The 16791-nt window shown below is 41.6% G+C and overlaps 2 protein-coding genes across 3 annotated transcripts; one reads left to right on the top strand and one right to left on the bottom strand.

Moving 5' to 3' along the window:
• Positions 1-189: 189 nt before the first annotated feature.
• On the bottom strand, positions 190-8011 carry LOC308389911 (myotubularin-related protein 9). 2 transcript variants are annotated; one of them, XM_080871514.1, is made up of 11 exons: positions 7498-8011; positions 7143-7199; positions 6601-6709; positions 6342-6467; positions 4472-4645; positions 3711-3928; positions 3475-3636; positions 2441-2586; positions 1966-2182; positions 1729-1880; positions 190-1582 (listed from the first exon to the last, which is right to left on the bottom strand). In XM_080871514.1, exons 1-11 carry the CDS (start codon positions 7680-7682, stop codon positions 1482-1484), a joined length of 1647 nt encoding a protein of 548 aa, XP_080727640.1. In that variant the 5' UTR covers positions 7683-8011; the 3' UTR covers positions 190-1481. The 2 variants fall into 2 exon arrangements, with proteins under 2 accessions (XP_080727640.1, XP_080727641.1); XM_080871515.1 differs by lacking the exon at positions 7143-7199 and having other exon boundaries at positions 194-1582.
• Positions 8012-9960: 1949 nt separating this feature from the next.
• fam167b (family with sequence similarity 167 member B) lies at positions 9961-13342 on the top strand. Its single transcript, XM_080871494.1, has 2 exons — positions 9961-10338; positions 10800-13342. The coding sequence occupies exons 1-2, from the start codon at positions 10006-10008 to the stop codon at positions 11061-11063; spliced, it is 597 nt and encodes a 198-aa protein (XP_080727620.1). The 5' UTR covers positions 9961-10005; the 3' UTR covers positions 11064-13342.
• The last annotated feature ends 3449 nt before the right edge of the window (positions 13343-16791 follow it).

Below are 16791 nucleotides of genomic sequence, written 5' to 3'. Positions count from 1 at the left end.
CACAGGGATTTGCATTGTGAAGAGTGTTTAGCTGAGCTTAACAGGACTGGGAGGTGTGTCTGTTATACAGCTGACTTCTATTCATAATATTTATGAGTGAATACATATCATGAAATCATTATCCCTTTGCAATTATGCTAAACACTGGAAAAATAACAAAGCTTTGGCAAGTTTTGTCCTCTGTATTTAACAGCTCCAGAGTTCTGAAGGAATCACTTAGACATGTTGGTGAAATATGCCTGTTCATAGTGATGCATGGGGAGCTGTAAAGGTACTCCTGCTTCAGTCTAGTAAATGTAAATCTATAGTCATAAGGCAGTCAGGCTATCTTAGCATACAGGTTAGAAAAGAGAAATCAGAGTAACATCAATCATTATTTAACACAATATGGGATAAATATATATGAAAATGCTAGACCGAAACACAAGCCTAGTGTATTAAAATCACACAAGCACCACATTTTTTGTAAGAAAACTTTTATGCAAGTGTAAAAAATACTGTACATTAAAACACATTAGGCATTGCATATTGTTAACATTCATCAGGTTCATCTTCTCTAATTCACACAAGGTAGGATCACAAAGTTCTGCAACTCTGTCAATAAAAAGCACCTAATTTAAATTTAGCTGATCTTTCTCTCAAGTTTGTGTCACCTCCGGACCGCTGCGGTTTTAAGATCCTGTCTAAATATAAAGCATCGAGGACGCCAGCCATTTCTGTTTGTTCTGCTAAACTGGTCTGAGTCTGACTGAGGTAGGAGGGACACTTCATATACTCTATACTGTTACGTCTTTACTGCCGTTTTGAAGGCAAGTCTTCACACGTCTTCAAAAAGACTAAGATTTTCCACTGCGGTAAACAGAGCTGAGTGGTTGGACAGCTTCACTGTTGGTGATTTTTCCTTCTTTGAAAAACATTTTAGTTACAATTCAGTGTGCCATTTTCCTGCTTAACATCTCTAACAATGGGTATCCACAGCTTTGTGAAACAGGTGAATTTAGACATGTATCCAAAATCTAACGGTTTTGTCCAAGTCAGTCTAATCCTCATCGAATTCTTCTGCCCCCTGCACATTTCTGAATGTGATGCGTGTTGGAACACATCTAAAATCGTGAGCCTACAACTTGAATATCATTCTAAGGGAGGAACATGAAGATCGTCTTGCCTTTTCAACGCACTCACACTCCTCACCTGACTGGAACACTGTGGAGTCTGCTGTTTGGTCTGGTACACTGTCCTCTTCACAGGTAAGTATCTTTAATAAAAGCTGGATCATACTGGCATAGACGTTTTTAAATCCATGGTGTGCAATAAGAATGGGACTTCCAGGTTCAGAGTGATCTACAAGTTTCAGCCAGGGCGAAAACAGTCCAGAAGTGCCCAGCGGGCAACCTTGAAGGCGACAGGTCAAATCAAAATCAGGTATTTTGTTTTAACTCCTTGGAACCATGTGATCCCACCTCATTCACACGAACGAGGCATCAGCTGCGTGCTAACTTCCCCCACTCAATGACCATGTTCCTGATTTCCTCCTGAGCCTCTTCAAGGTGACGAACCTGCTGGGTCCACCTCAAAAAATAGCCTGAGGGTTAGACAGCGGGGCAGAGTGAGCACCAACACTTAAACTAAACTAAAGCGGTAACAACATAAGCTCAGAACAGCAACACTGCAATTACATTAAAGGCTAAAAAAGATGAGGTCTGAAAACAAGTGCAGGGCAAAGCTCACCTTTCCAGAGCTGCAGGGACTGAGGATGAACTGAGGGCCAGATTGCTAGCTCAGTGCGTTCATACAGGGGGTTAGAGTAGTAATCCCTCTCCGTGGGCCTTAGCAGAGCCCGGAACAAGCAGTGAGTCCTTTCCTTTACTTCCAAGGCACACCTGATTGAAGGGCAAACAAAGTGTGAATCTTAGTTTGAAATGAAGACACTCGGCAGCAATCTTTAAATATGTAGAAAAAACTGACCTTTCCTGATCACTGTTACACAGAAAGGTGCCATAATCCGAGGCATAAACTTCAGTCGCCAGTCGCAGGAGCAGCGCCTCAGAGAAGCCCAGAGCCAAGGGGAACTGCCGCCAAAGCTGCCACACGCAGTCCAGCAGCAGCAGGAACACCGGAGACTCCTGCTGGAGACGAGCATGGGAGTAAGCTGAGTGAGCGCATCGCTGCTGGAACGGGTGTCCTGCCTGCAAACACACAAACACGTGTCAGCTTTTAGGATCTAATTTTGTGGCAACAGATAGGCTCAGTCCTGTAGTCGCTGGGTGTGCTTCTATTTTTAAAAGCTCACCGCTTGTTTGGAAACTCGTGTCAGAAGTAGACAGAGATCCCCGATGTTACAATGCATTTCTTTGGATTCTCGACAACATTTATGGGAGCAAATCAAGAAAAAAAGACATTTAAAATTCTTTGTAATCCTCCCCGACTTAAAACCTGGCACGCGCCTGTATCCACTCTCTCTCCAGCAGTCCCAAGAAGCCCTCCACTGTGCGGCAGCATGGATCCATGATGAGCTGAGCCAGAGTGCTGATGAGCAAAGAGCAGTCTGTCCCTTCAGAGCCGTGAACAAGAACAGAATGGCCATCCCTGGAAGAAACAACACTCATTAACATGTACAAGAAAAACAAACCTGTGTGTAAGGAAGACAGTTATGGCCTTCTTTCTGTTTCTTCAAGATTTAAAACAAGTGGTTGTTGACTTGCCCTCACTTCCTTGTGTCTACATTCAATTCAATTCAATTTTACTTATAGAGCGCCAAATCAAAACAACAGTCACCTCAAGGCGCTTTGTACTGTAAGGTAGACCCTACAATAATACATACAGAGAAAAGCCAAACAATCACATGACCCCGTATGAGCAAGCACTTTGGCGACAGTGGGAAGGAAAAACTCCCTTTTAACAGGAAGAAACCTCCAACAGAACCAGGCTGAGGGAGGGGCGGGGCCATCTGCTGTGATTGGTTGAGGAGAGAGAAGAAAAACAGGATAAAGACATAATGTGGAAGAGAGAAAGAGATTAATAACAAGTATTATTCAGTGCAGAGAGGTCTATTAACACAGTGAGTGAAGAAGAAAAGCCCAGTGCATCATGGGAATCCCCCAGCAGCTTACACTTATTGCAGCATAACTAAGGGAGGATTCAGGGTCACCTGATCCAGCCCTAACTATATGCTTTAGCAAAAAGGAAAGTTTAAAGACTAAGCTTAGAGTTAGAGCAGTCAAGGCAGATAGCTGCCTGTCCCTGATCCTGATTATGTCCGAGCTCTGTTCCTGTTAAAAGTAATTTCTTCCTCCCCACTGTCACAAAGTGCTGATCCTCGGTGGGTTTTCTCTCTAATATTATAGAGTCTTTACAATAAAAAGCACATTGAGATGGGAGTTGCTGTAAATTGGTACTTTCCAGATAAAATTGAATTAGTCACAAGATATTACCATAAAGTTTTCCAAGTCATAAGAGTGTGGGTGTTATTCATACCTCTCCACACACTCCACCAGCAGGCCGGCAGTAGAAAGAGCATTTTGGACGTGCGACAGCCACTTTGAATTCTCCAGCTTACTGAGCCAGCGGTCCATGTTGTTGGACTCATCACCACAAGCCTCCACCAGTTTAATTAGGCTCTCCTGGAGAGCTTTACCCCTGCACACATATGAGGCAGTGTGTAGCGAAGCAAGTTTGACAAATCAGTATTATCAGACAGTCAGCAAACACACCTTTCTATCTGTCTGTGAAATCTCTTCCAGCGGTCGTAGAACGATTTAGACTCAAACCCTCCACCTGTCATCCTGGCCTGTTGAGCCTGCTGCATGGAGCGAGTGTCAATTATGTAGCCTTTGTCCGAACCCTCAATCACAGCCTGGAGGAGCAGCTCATCTTCCTTGCAGCGCTTCCTATTGGCTCCTAGCAGCGGCTGACTGCTGCGCATGATGACCTACAACATTTTTCATCCTGTTAACAATGTTCAGTCAAATGTGTAGCCTTAACCATAACAGTTTTTTAAATTTGGGACTTTAAATTCTTTTATTTTCGTGTGATTGCTTTGATTTTGGCTCTCTTGTATTTTGTATCATTATCGAATGAGTTTCTCTATGGCTTCCTGGTTTCAAGTGTTGCAGTTTTCTGACAGTTTTCTTCTGTTCACTGGTTTTATGAGTGTTAGTTTCACTCTCTTTCCTCTGAGTACTGGTCTATCCTCCTGTGTCAAGCTCACCATGTTCAGCAAATCAGTTCTTTTATTTTGGTAGTCAGTTATATTTTATCCTGTGTCTTGATTCTCTTCACCCGTGTCTTGTCCTCAGCCGTTCCCACTTCCTTCGACTATATATTGTCCCCCTGTCTCTCCTGTGTTAGTCGTTGGATTGTTTGTTTCCTCGGATGTTTTCTGTTCATGTTTGGACTTTTTGGACATTTTATATTGCTTTTAGCCATTCTGCCACAAACCGTGACACTAAAAGTGAACACTAAATCACCTCACCATGCCGTTCTTCTTGTGGTAGTAGCAGAGAACAGGGAAACGTCCTCCCTGTCTGAATTTGGCTGCTTTTTTCAGTGTGTCGTCGTCTATGCTTTTTGGGACGATGACTGCCGGAGGGTAGGAGGGACAAACCGAGTAATCTCTGTTCACGGTGCTCAGTCTCCACTTCTCATACTGAAAAAAAGTGAGAGAGAAGGCGATAAAGGAAAATGTGAGCTTTAGTATCAAGTAACCTGTTATTATTCATGCTAACCTCCCGGTTGCTAAAGTCACAGGGGACTTTGAGCTGAGCTGGACTGGGAGTAGTCCAGTTCATAGGTGAGGAAAGTCTCATTATTTTTATTTTGCATAAAGCGTGTGCTTATGCTCCAAGCTAATCCTTAGTGGATCTTTAATTAATAACAACTGCCCTATTATGGCTTATTTGATTTCTTAGTAAGAGATTAAGAAAAATAAAAGACCATGACTACTGCTGGACAGACTGTTTTCCAGTTGATGAACTCAGGGATGATTTTAGGGAGATCTGAACCTTTCTTCATGTCCAGACTGCAGGATCACTCCTGTGTGGCCTCTTTTAGGGACATGTTTTCTCAGTAGTACCCACACCTGATTAGGTGCAGTCCTGAAAACCCAAATTGTGGAACTTGATTCTAATCGGTTAACCTCATGAATAGGTACCATTTCCTCAATATAACAAATAAAAATGTACTCTAACCAGCTGGTTACTTAAGCATAAGTACTGTAAACAGTAGCTCGGCTCTCTCCCAAGTAAAGAAAGCTCCTTTTCAAAGACCTCTACTGAATATCTGCTTTCCTTAATGTGCACAAAACCTAACGTGGGGCATGTCTCTTTTTAAGTCTTTTTAAGTCTTTTTGGCACTGTGAGGTTGGTGACCAGAGGAGCCTGCCTATAAAAACAGGTAAAATCAAAAAAAGACAGCATAGTAATCAGTGAGCTTCAGAAATGTTGCTTCTGAAGCTCACTGATTCTTACCCTTGCAGGGCGCCAGATCAGCTGTTTACAGCTACTTCTAATGTTTTTGTAAACTAAGCTAAACTAAAGTCCTTCTGGAAGCCACTCAGCAACTATCCTAAAACATCCCTGCACTCTTATTTGAAACATCACAATGACATAAATCCATAGAAACCGTGCATCAAATCACCGGTCTGCGCCAAAGTAAGGTGTCACGCTTCTTTCACCATCATTGCTGTTGAAGAATTCTCCTATAATGTATCAGGCTAAGTTAAATCACTATAGCTCTGTTTGCCTTACCGCTATAACAACTTTCTCACTTTTCTTAATTTTATCAAAGAAACTTAATCATCAAGTTCCCTAAATTGTAAAAGGTATTCTTAAAAACTCTGTAAGAATGGTTGAAGCTCGTAGTTTATAACTAGACAGAACAGCTCAGCTCCTGTCGTGATGGAAAGAGTCGGTGGGAGAGAAATAATTGGGACTTGCAAATTCCAGCCACTTTATCATGGGTGAAAAACACTACTCAGGCTGGTCTGGTTAAAAGCACAGATATCCTACATGTTCTGGGAATTTTGTGTCTGTAAAACACATGCAAAAATGCTGCCCTCAGCTGCGACCCTTCACCATAGCAACATGCCATTCCCACGGGAAGACGTTGGTGTGTTATACATGAATTCAAGCTGTGTGCAACACATTCTGAAGTTAAGGGGAAAACAAATGAAAGCTAAGCAAGAAGGATATCCTGAATCCCGACCCCTACACTTCCCTGGCATTTTCCTGTCATGTGGTTGTAGGGACATTATTGGAAAATGTTACCTGAAAAATGTCTGTGTCTACAAGTATTAAATTATCTACAGCAGAAAACAAGCATACAGAGTTTTATATGTTGCTTACAAGTTCCTTCATCTGACTGTAGTGCATTTCAGGAGATGAGAGACCCCACTGCTCCGGCAGGCTGAGATCAACAGGTCGGTAAAAGAAAGGGTACATTGCGGACACGCAGTCCAGACAGGACAGTGTCTGCAGAAAGTTAAAGAGAGATTACCGATACATGCAAAGAAGTGAAAAACATATGCAGAAAAATAGCAGGCTACTCTAAGACCAACAGTTATTTTCTTGTGCCTGTGTGTTTCAGGTTGCATTAGTTGTGTACCTCGATAGAGTGTGCAATGTTGAGACACTGTTCCATGCCTGGGATGTCAAGCTGGAGCACACGCAGATCTTTACACTTCATCGTAATTGTTCCAGATGAACCAGACATCCTACACACACACACACACACACACACACACACACACACACACACACACACACACACACACACACAAACACAAATATATGATTCTTATACAAAAGAAAACATGCACCCCCTCTAAGAGCCCCATTTATTGCCTATGGCGGTGCATGAGGCTCGACTTGCAGCAGAAAAAGTGGGCAAAACGAGTCAGGTAGGTTGTGTGTGTGTGTGTGTGTGTGTGGGGGGGGGGGTGGGGGGGGGGTGGCAATACCTAACAAAAGGTTTCAGAGAGCTACGAAGAAAAAAAGCTGTTAGTTGCAAGCAGTACACAGCTCTGAGCATGTGGAGGGTGGCAAACGGAAAAAACGTTGCATTAATCTTGTTGGGAAATGTTACTTCTTCAGAATTGCATCAAGAGCAGCACACAGCATGACATGGCAACACAGAGGATGTCCAACCTTTCACTGTGGCTTGCATTAGAGAAGAAGCCGGAATAGCCCGTAAGGTTTTCCACACTGGTTAAAAAAGATTTGAGGAAGGAATGAGAGATCAGAGGAATTACCGGCAAGTTCACACCGTTTCGTGTTGATTAGTGTGATTACTGGTTTGATCATGCGAGTTATAATCATAATAAATAAGTTCTAAGAATCACAAGTCCACCATCAAATATTTAATCATCAATTTAATCAATTAAAAAATAATTGAGATAGAGAAAAGTGCGACATTGTTCTTGCAGGATACTCGTTACTTTTCTTATAAGACACGTTTTTGATCTGGTTCCTTATCACCTTTCTGATCTCAATCCTCCCTCACCTTTTCTCAATGGCATCGATGTTCCTAAGGAGCAATAAAACCTGCCGGGAGTCACTCTCCTCCCTGTCCGAGAAGAGCAGGTGGTGGCCGGTGATGCACAGGGTTCCTCTGCTCGGGGGTTGCAGCGGCTGTCGGAGCACAACATCCTCCACATTGGCCGTCTTGATGTGCTCAGCAAACTCCATCAGCTCCCCTTCAAACACCCAAAGTCCGTCTGCAGAACTTTGTTTCTGTACTTTCTAAACTACAGAAGTGGCCGAGCACCTCAATCACGTCCTCGCCTCTCTTGTAAGAAAACGAAAGCGGGCTTCCTCCTCTGCACGCACAGCTGGTTGGGCAGCGTTGCAGCCGCGCTCTGTTTGATTGGCGATAAGAAGTCTATAAATAGAAGAAGCTTCATATTTTCCTGAACATTGTCGTCCTCTTATGTGGCTACACCTCTGCACACACAGCTGGCTAAGCTTAACTGCCGTGGGAGTGGAAAATGTGCTGCTTTAGGCGACAAAAGGCGGAAGTCTACGTTTCCTGAGACAGTGAGTGAGAAGTGACACTTATCACAACTTGTGCGCACTGCAGAGGGGGGGGAAGAAGAGAGCCACTGTGAAGTACCTGTAGTATATTAGGTTGTCACTAGATGGCGCCATACTCAAGCACAAAAAAATCGTCAATCACAACTCATCTGCCAAGTTGGCTTTTGCTGTGTGTAACTATTGAAATCTGTCAGCTACAAAATATTGACACAGTATCACTTTGCTGGTATTACGATGCATTACAGTGTGAACAAGTGTAGTACTGAACCTACAACTTTCAGCTTTGACTAGTTTCATTATATTTTGCAATTTGAGATGTTTTGCATTAAATAAAGTCACCTGTAAAATATATAAATAAGTATCTAGCCTTATTGTAAAGAGTAAACGTAACGTCATAGAGTACAGTGTATCAGCGCACCCACGTGTGGGCTATTGAACCAAGTGGAAAATATGATGCTTTGTCCTATCCCATCCATCCATTTAAACACACATTTTGCCCCAGGGAATATAATTCATGCAGCATAAACCACAATAATAAAAACAGGAACACTGATGCAAGAAAACACACCACAAACAAGTTTTAAAATGAAAGAAAAAAGTGACCAACATAGGCCTAAAATAACTAGTTTAGATATGCATCCAGTAAGTTTTATATGCAGTCATGGTGGGTTCCACCTCCATGATTCAGAAGCTTGTAGAAGTACCTCTGGCAGTTTTCTGTTTGACTTTATCGATGTGTCACATCATTGTGGAAGAGTTTTAGCCCCGCTCGTCTTTACAGCGTTGCTTCAGCTCATTGAGGTTTGCAGGAATTCATTCATGCTCAGCTCTTTTCAGTCAGGTTGAGTTTTGTACTTTGACTGGATCATTGCAGCACATTAATTCTTTTGCTTTTTTTTTTTTTTTTTGGCCAATTTTTATCTGTTGGACAGATGTCTCCACATTTCATTCTGCATTGGTATACAGAGGAGCTCACGGTTGACTCAGTGACTGCTAGGTGCCCAAATCAGCACACTTCCACCACCATGCTCACAGTTGGTATAATTGGTTTGGGCTGATAAGTTATGTTTGGGTGTCTCCAAACATGGTGCTGTGCGTTATGGACAAACAAATGGATGTTGTTCCAGAAGTCTTATGGACTGTTCATTTGCAACTTTGCCAACCTAAGCTGTGCTGCCATGTTATTTTTAGAGAGGAGGCTTTCTCCTGGCAACCCTTCCAAAGAAGCCAACGTGTTCTGTCTTTTTCTAATTTTATTGTCATGAACTTTAACCTTTAACATGCTAACTGGGGCCTGTAGAGTCTGAGATGGAGCTCCTGGGTTTTTGCAGTTTTTCTGAGCATTGCTCAGTCTGACCTTGAGGGGAATTTGTTGGGAAATTGCACAGTAAGCCTGTAGGCTACTTACTGTTTTACATAGCTGAACAGAAAACTTGGTTTTTCACCTGACTGTGTGTAAGTATGTAAGTATGTATAGATTTTTCTCATACATCCAGGCGCAGGTTTGTTGTACTTTACTTGATTATTTCCATTTTCATACTGCAGATGGAAATTTAATCTATACTTCAGTGCACGCAGTTAATTGACCCACTTTTAGATCAAAACTACCCCAGAATGCAAAGCAAGGCAAGCAGAAAGAGAAAAGCGATTCCTGCACATCAACCTGATGTCCAGGAAATACATGCATACATCTGTATTCGTTTCTTCTTTTGGCAGTTTCTCCTGTAATATAAATGTAAAACTATTTTAAATAGTTTTAAGTCATTTAACTTGTGAATGCACAGTAATAAAATCTCAGACTTTGGTTTCAGGATATCTTTTTCCCTCGCCTGACAAAAGCTTGCAAACTCTCCAGCCTCCCTGTCCTGTGCGGGATGGGCGGTCACTGCGCTATTTCTCCCTATAAAGGAGAGGAGGCATGGACCTGTTGCGCTCTAATCGCCAAGCTGCCAGCGCAGAAAGCGAGCCTGCTCCCTGAATGCTCAGCGTGTATCAGCAATCTGCTGCACCGATGGATTTTAAGGAGCTTGGAGACGGCTCGTCCTCCGAGGGCGACACGGAGGATCTGGACAGCGTGAAAGCGCTGACGGAGAAGCTGAAGTTACAGACCCGCAGACCGTCCTACCTCGAGTGGCAGGAGCGCGTACAGAGCCGAGCGTGGAAGGAAAGAAATTCCGCGGACGGTCCCGAATCAGGAGGACAGCAAGTCGTTTCCGTGCCGGCAATTTTGAGGAGGTCAGAACTGGTTGTGGGCAGCATCTGTGGCTTTGACACTATGGACGATGCCCTGGAGCATCTTAGAAAAGAGCTGGTGAGTTCCTCCAGAAATTTGATTTGATTTTTATCTAAAGATGCGTCACGCCCTGAGAAATAATTTGCACTTCTTGATAATCTCCAATCATTAAAACTAATTAATGAATAAGTAAATAAATAAATAATACAGAGTCCTTATCCATTCTTGAGAAATACAGATAGCTATCTATCTCCTACTTCACCTTTAAAACAGATAGGCATCTCTTTAGGTGTCAGTGATCTTGCTTGCATGACTGCTTGTCTTAACTTAAGGGAAAGAAGTCTAAACACACAGATTGCGAAACAATATGGTGCCTGTTTTCTCATAAGCTGCAACCCATGTAGTCCACATGATTTTTACCCTTTGATGAGGAGATAGGCACCATCCAAATCCAAACTTCCACATATGTTCTGCTAAACTGAACACTGAAACTCACTTTCTTCTCAAACGCGCTCCCTCCATCCCTCCTCTACCCTCAGAGGGAAATGCAAGTTCAGGACAACCGACTGGCCCGTCAGCTGATCCGTCTGCGGGTGGAGATCCATCGGCTCAAAGTGGAGCAAGTGTGCCACCGTCACAAGGAGATGCTGGACGACGCAACGTACGAGCTGGAGGAGTGCGGAGAGGAGTCGGACCTGCTGTGTGATATCCCCATGAAGGCTGCCTTTGCTCTGTCCACCCCTCTAAAGCATCTGGGCCTCACCAAGATGAATATCAACTCCAGGCGTTTCTCACTGTGTTAAAGACCGCAGGCCTCACTCATGCCACCGAGGACGCTCCGTCACCTCCTCTGTGTTTGTGTAGGCATTATTGTTATAAAGGGTTATTTCCGTTGATGGCGCAGTGGGGCAAAAGTAAAGATGAGCCACTAGCAGCTGTGAATGAAAATGAAAACGTTGATGACTTTGATGTGTGCCTTGGTATGACATGCATGAGGAAGCCTGTTCATACAGACCTGCAGGGGCATACACCTTTATCATCACGCAGCTTCCTGCTGGATGAGGTCTGGGCAGCTCTGCTGTTGACTGAGAGAATTAATGAAGACTAAGAGCTAGACTGAAGTATACTCAGTGAACTGAGTATATTTTTAATATCAGAAACCAAGGTGATTTGGTGATGCAAATTCATATTGAACAAAGAAGTTTAAGCGGGACAATAACTCATTTATAAATCTGTTCATATTCTTGGACTCTGCAGGAGTGCAGTAGAAATTCACATTTCAAATATGCCTTATTTACCTTCTACTGAGTTCACTCCACCCACTGTTAGAAACGAGCTCCCCGAAGCCACCTTTATTGTGATTGGCTGCCCCTCTTGAGAAGAGGTGAGGCGATTTTGTTAAGGTTATCCCCTCTCATTGAGGTCATTAGAAAAAACTGTCGGAAACTGTGTTTGGAGCAGTCTGTGCCTGAGCTTTTGGCTCACGGGGATTACTTTGCATACACTGACCTCATTATTGGGAACTTAATTCATGTTTAATATGACTGTTCTCCATTGTCATGTGCCTAGAACAGATATAACTTATATATACAGTGATTAAAACATGCATTAGAGCATGCCTTCGAAAATTACCAAATGAACTTTTAATTTTCTGAAATCTGTCAGCACGTGCAGGCGCTTTAATCAAATTCATATTTGCAATGAAAATAAAATGAAAAATATAATTAATGTTATCTGAGAATTACAGTCATTTACTTGCATTCCTGAACAGAAGCAACAATTTGCCTGATAAAAAAAACAACAGAAAATCTTCTTCTTTTTTTTTTTCTTTTTTTTTACAGATTTCTAAATCATTTCTGATCTTATTCATTTGACAGAAAATGAGGAAATGTTAGGTCAACTTTAAGGTTATACAGAAATGAAAGTAGCCCTCCCACGTGTTCAGGTCACACTACCTTACATCACCTCAGAAATTATGCTGCCAGCCTAAATAGGTCTTGGAACAAAAGTGAGATGTTACAATTTAGAAAATGAAATAAAGACAAAACATATTGAAGCTGTTTTCAAGCTTGAATGAAAAAAAAAAAATCACATATTTCCCCTGTGGCCTGCAGTGCTACTCATGCTACTCATCTCTCTGGCTGTGAGTTTCTCACTTTGCCTGGCTTCTCTTCAATAAAATGGAATCTAATAGCGTTCCCCTAAAATACATTTAAATACCTCAGCAGCAACGTCTCTTCTCTGAAATCATGACTCAAGTTTTATTTTTAATCTACCGTGATCTGCCATGTGAGGACTGCAGTTAAGCAAGGTTAAAGCCTCTTTACTTCTTATTTGCCATCATGCTTTTACAAGCATCATGATTAGATAGATGATGTTCACGTCTGCAGATTTTTATTCATTTATTTTTTAAGTAACTGGGTCATGACCTCTGAAAAGAGTCAGATGTATTCCCATCAAATATATTTTTCGGCACTTTGAATGTCAAGTAAGATTTAGGCAAAGCCATTAACGACCCTTTTAAAAGGTCACGAGCCAAAAAGTTTGGGAAACACAGCTTTACTGAAACTGATGCATGAAGGCAGCTGCTCCTGTCTGGTCTGGGCCGATACAGAAATGCTCAGCAACACGTTGAAGTAAACAAAGTCCTTTAATGCAGACACTTACAGCAGCCACAGGCAGGTCACACTCCAGCATTTTTTACACCTCTTCTTCACAAACCAAAAATATCTCTGCAACCTAGCAGCTGCAGTGACACAAACCAGGAGCTCGTGTCCGATGTTCTTTGTTTTTCATTAGCACGTCAGGATGCTGCAGAGCACTGATTTTAGACTATATGTGGCTGGCCAGTGACCAAGTATATTTTATGTTTTAAATGATTTTGTCTTTAGTTTAGTTTTTTAAAGAATGAATGAATTTAACTTTGGTTAAATTCATTCAGATGTTTAAAAGTGTAAAACATCTATTAAATGTATTATTCTATGCAGATTGTTAAATCAAGTTGTAATATGAATGTAATGACTTAACTGAATGAATATATATAAAAAACGCCTTAAAGTGTAAATTCCTAAATCTTTTTCTTTCACATAAAAGACATATTAAAGAGGTTTTATTTATCATATTTGAATCAGTTATAATTACTATATGATGGGAGACAGTGTTACACCTGCCTGTTCAGAATGGGTCACAGCTTTCTCAAAAAAACCTCTCATCTGAGCAACGTAAGTGTCTCAGGAAACCACACAGCGAATAGAGTGAAATGAAAACATTCCCAGCCATCTTTTTCAGAAACAGGTTGAGGTTTCAAGCGTTTAGAGTCATGATATTTTGTAAAAGCTTGAAAGTTTTGGTTAGATATCTCTTTTCTTTCTTTTTTTAAACAGCCTTTTTGTAAGTAGTTTTGGTTGAAGTTAGAATTAGAGTTAGGCTTGTTCTGAGATGGGAGGAGCAGACATGAGTATGGATGAACAGAGATATGAAATGCTGATGATTGTATGATTTCTGTCGGTGTAAGTGAGGGAAAACATCCCCACATGTTCCAGCACATCCATCTCCATCATCCACCCTCGGTCCTAAAGCCACCCAGGCACAACGGTATCTTCTTTCCTTCCCAAGAGACAGCCATGACCTGCTATAACACTCAGACGTATGAAAGGGGCCCTGGAGGGATGTGCAGAAGCAGACATAGTCAAGCTCGACACCAAATATGCCTTGGCAGAGCGCGGACGCCGTGTTAAATGAGAGCGCAACTAAGACTGTTGAAATGATCACAAGTGGCATACTTCAGGAGTTGTGTGATCTCATGTGGGTCGCGGGACCTCAATAGTTAGACACATGGAAATGAGTATCATATGGAAGACACAGAGGATTAAGTACTACGGCTTGAGGCCGTATTCTTGAGTGAATGCTTTCAGAATAAAGGGCTGCAGACTTGTGTTTCTCAGGCTGCTCATTCTTTGCCCTGTAGATACTTTCCCGTGACCCTTTTTCGCCCGTATCTTTCTGCTTGCCATCAAACCAGCAGAAGATATTACAGTGTAAATAAAGAATAGTAATCCATCTGTTTATCATAAAGCCAAGTAAGCCTACATGATGCACATGAGTAAGCACTAGAGGCAAAAAAAAAGAGCCCTCATTTACATTCACGAAAGAGGCCAGCACCTGCATCATGTAGCAGGAGGTAGGAGGTCTGGAAAACTTTCTGCACACTGATAGCATCGCAGTTTGATTGCGTAACAGAATGTGATTTCCAACCACATTTGGAAGTAGTGACAACTGTGGTCGAGAGGAAGAAAGGAATACCCTTAAAGCTCCAGAAGGCCTGGACAAAGCTGATCTCCAAACATGGCGGGACACTTTTTCTCCCAGCACGTATCAAAGAAGAGTTCTTGGATGATTAGACTTTATCTTCTGTCACATGCACCTACCTATTTACATCACTCTCAAAATTAAAAAAAAAAAGAAAAATGAAGCACGTTTCACACATCCTCCTAGATTTATACTCTGCACTTTAACGGAAAAAAGAGTGAACTCAGGTGGTTTCATCATGAGTGAGACTTAATCTATGCTGTGGCAGTCTTCTAAGCACATATTTCTGTGCACTTCCTGTAATGTTTGGACTGACTTCCTGCTAGTGCACGCTATGTAGCAGCAGCCGTTCACCACAAGAGAAGAGATGCGGTCCACGGCTAGAGTTGTATGAAATGTCGAAAATGCGACAGCACAGGCTTAGAGGGTGTTAACAGGCAGAGAGGTTTTTACTTTATGCCTTTTCTCGAGTAGAAATGTGACCATGAGACAGCCTGCTAGAGCTAAAATTATGATTCTATGTTACAAAATGTTCTTTAAAGGAGACGTGGAGCTTGTGACGAGGCTTTTCTCTTTATATTTTCACATTTTTTAATAGTAAGCTGAGTAAACCAAGACCAAAGGTTAATTTTAAAGCCTTTTTTGGCCACAGACAAAAATATCCTCAAACCACATGTTTGACTAAAAAAGAAAACTTTGTAGTCTTGTTGACTTAACACCTGGGGCATAAAACCAAGACACAGGAAATGCAACTGTCCCAAGTGCTGCAAGATATTCAAATATCTTTTGAACCGCTCTGGACCAACACCTCAGCTGCACACTGAAGATGTTCTTTACTTTAAAGGTCAGCAAGTCGCACGTTAAATGCAAACAGCGAGCGACACAAAAGCGCGGCCTACAAAAGCCCCCCGTCTCTAAACTGTTTTGGAAAATTCATGTCTTGTTCCGTGTTTGGGAAAGGTGCTGTCCTGACCCCTTTACCGTAGAGCCCATAACGTTCCCCCTTGCTCTCACACAGCTGCACAGTAAGCACCTGTTAAAAGCCTGCAGAGCAACCCTCAACCTTTCAACGACAGGAAACTCTCTGGGTTGCTCCCCTCCATAGTGCGCATGTGTGCATGCAGGCGCCGCACAAGTGCTCCTGTGATAGTGTTATAATAAGAGAAGCGGATGATGACATCTTCACACCTAGGCTCAAGTGCTGAAAAACTTGCTTGCTGCACTTAAACAGCTCTTTTTAAAAAAAGAAGATTTAAATAAGATTTCCCAATGGCGGCACCTGAAATCTGACATTATTGGACATTATTGGACATTATTGGACGCTTGAGGAGACGTTTCATATCCAAAGAGGTGAGTTTCACACGTGTGATTCTTCTTACTTTAAGATTAGGTCAAAGAAGTAAAGTGAAACTGTGATAAAGGTGTAACAGGAAAGGATTTAAACATCTTTCTTGTCTTAAAGCAAATATTCTACATAAATCTGGGGCTTGTTTTCAAATTTGGTCTTTTCTATGAAGTTTACTGAACTTAAAAAAATAACAAATAGCAGCAACGCAAAATAAATCCATAAATAAATGAATAATGTTCAGCCTGCTTCACAACAGTAACAAAGCGCATTCAGCTACTGGTTATCTCCTCTGTTGATATAAATCTGCATTACAAGGAAGATGTGACCACAAAAGAACAAACCGTTTTCTTGTAATGAAATACCAACGCTTCTGTAAATCTACTTTATTAATCTGTCTTTAAATAACATTTTCAAAAAAAAAAAGTTTGGGTATTAAAGTATTTTGATACAAAGTTGACACTTCCTATACAAGTTTGTCTGTATATGGAAACAATGTCGACAATGACAACTGTTAAAACGGTAAATAAATTTAACAGTATGCTGTTAAAATGGTGTACCAGCAATTTACATAAAAACTTAAATCAATCGAATATCTATTCCACTCTATTAAAATCTATTCTTTTTTTACAAAAATATGATTTTTTTATGGTTTGTTTCTTCAAGCTTCTGAACTGACAATGAGTGACTGAAGTCAAAAGTCTTAAAATCTTGGTTCATCACATCATTTCTGGTACACTTAATATCTGAAGTACCCTTGGTTACATTGGAAACAATAACAACAACCATCAGTATGATTTTGGAAAAGCCTTCAGATGTCGATGATAAAAAGCAGAGGGTAACCCCTCAGTGGAAAATGCTGACTTGTATTACTCCCC

This window comes from Rhamphochromis sp. 'chilingali' (genome assembly GCF_963969265.1).
Source record: "Rhamphochromis sp. 'chilingali' genome assembly, chromosome: 21".
Lineage (NCBI taxonomy): Eukaryota > Metazoa > Chordata > Actinopteri > Cichliformes > Cichlidae > Rhamphochromis > Rhamphochromis sp. 'chilingali'.
Note: the sequence above shows the minus strand (reverse complement) of the source record. Positions and strands in the feature narration are given on the sequence as shown.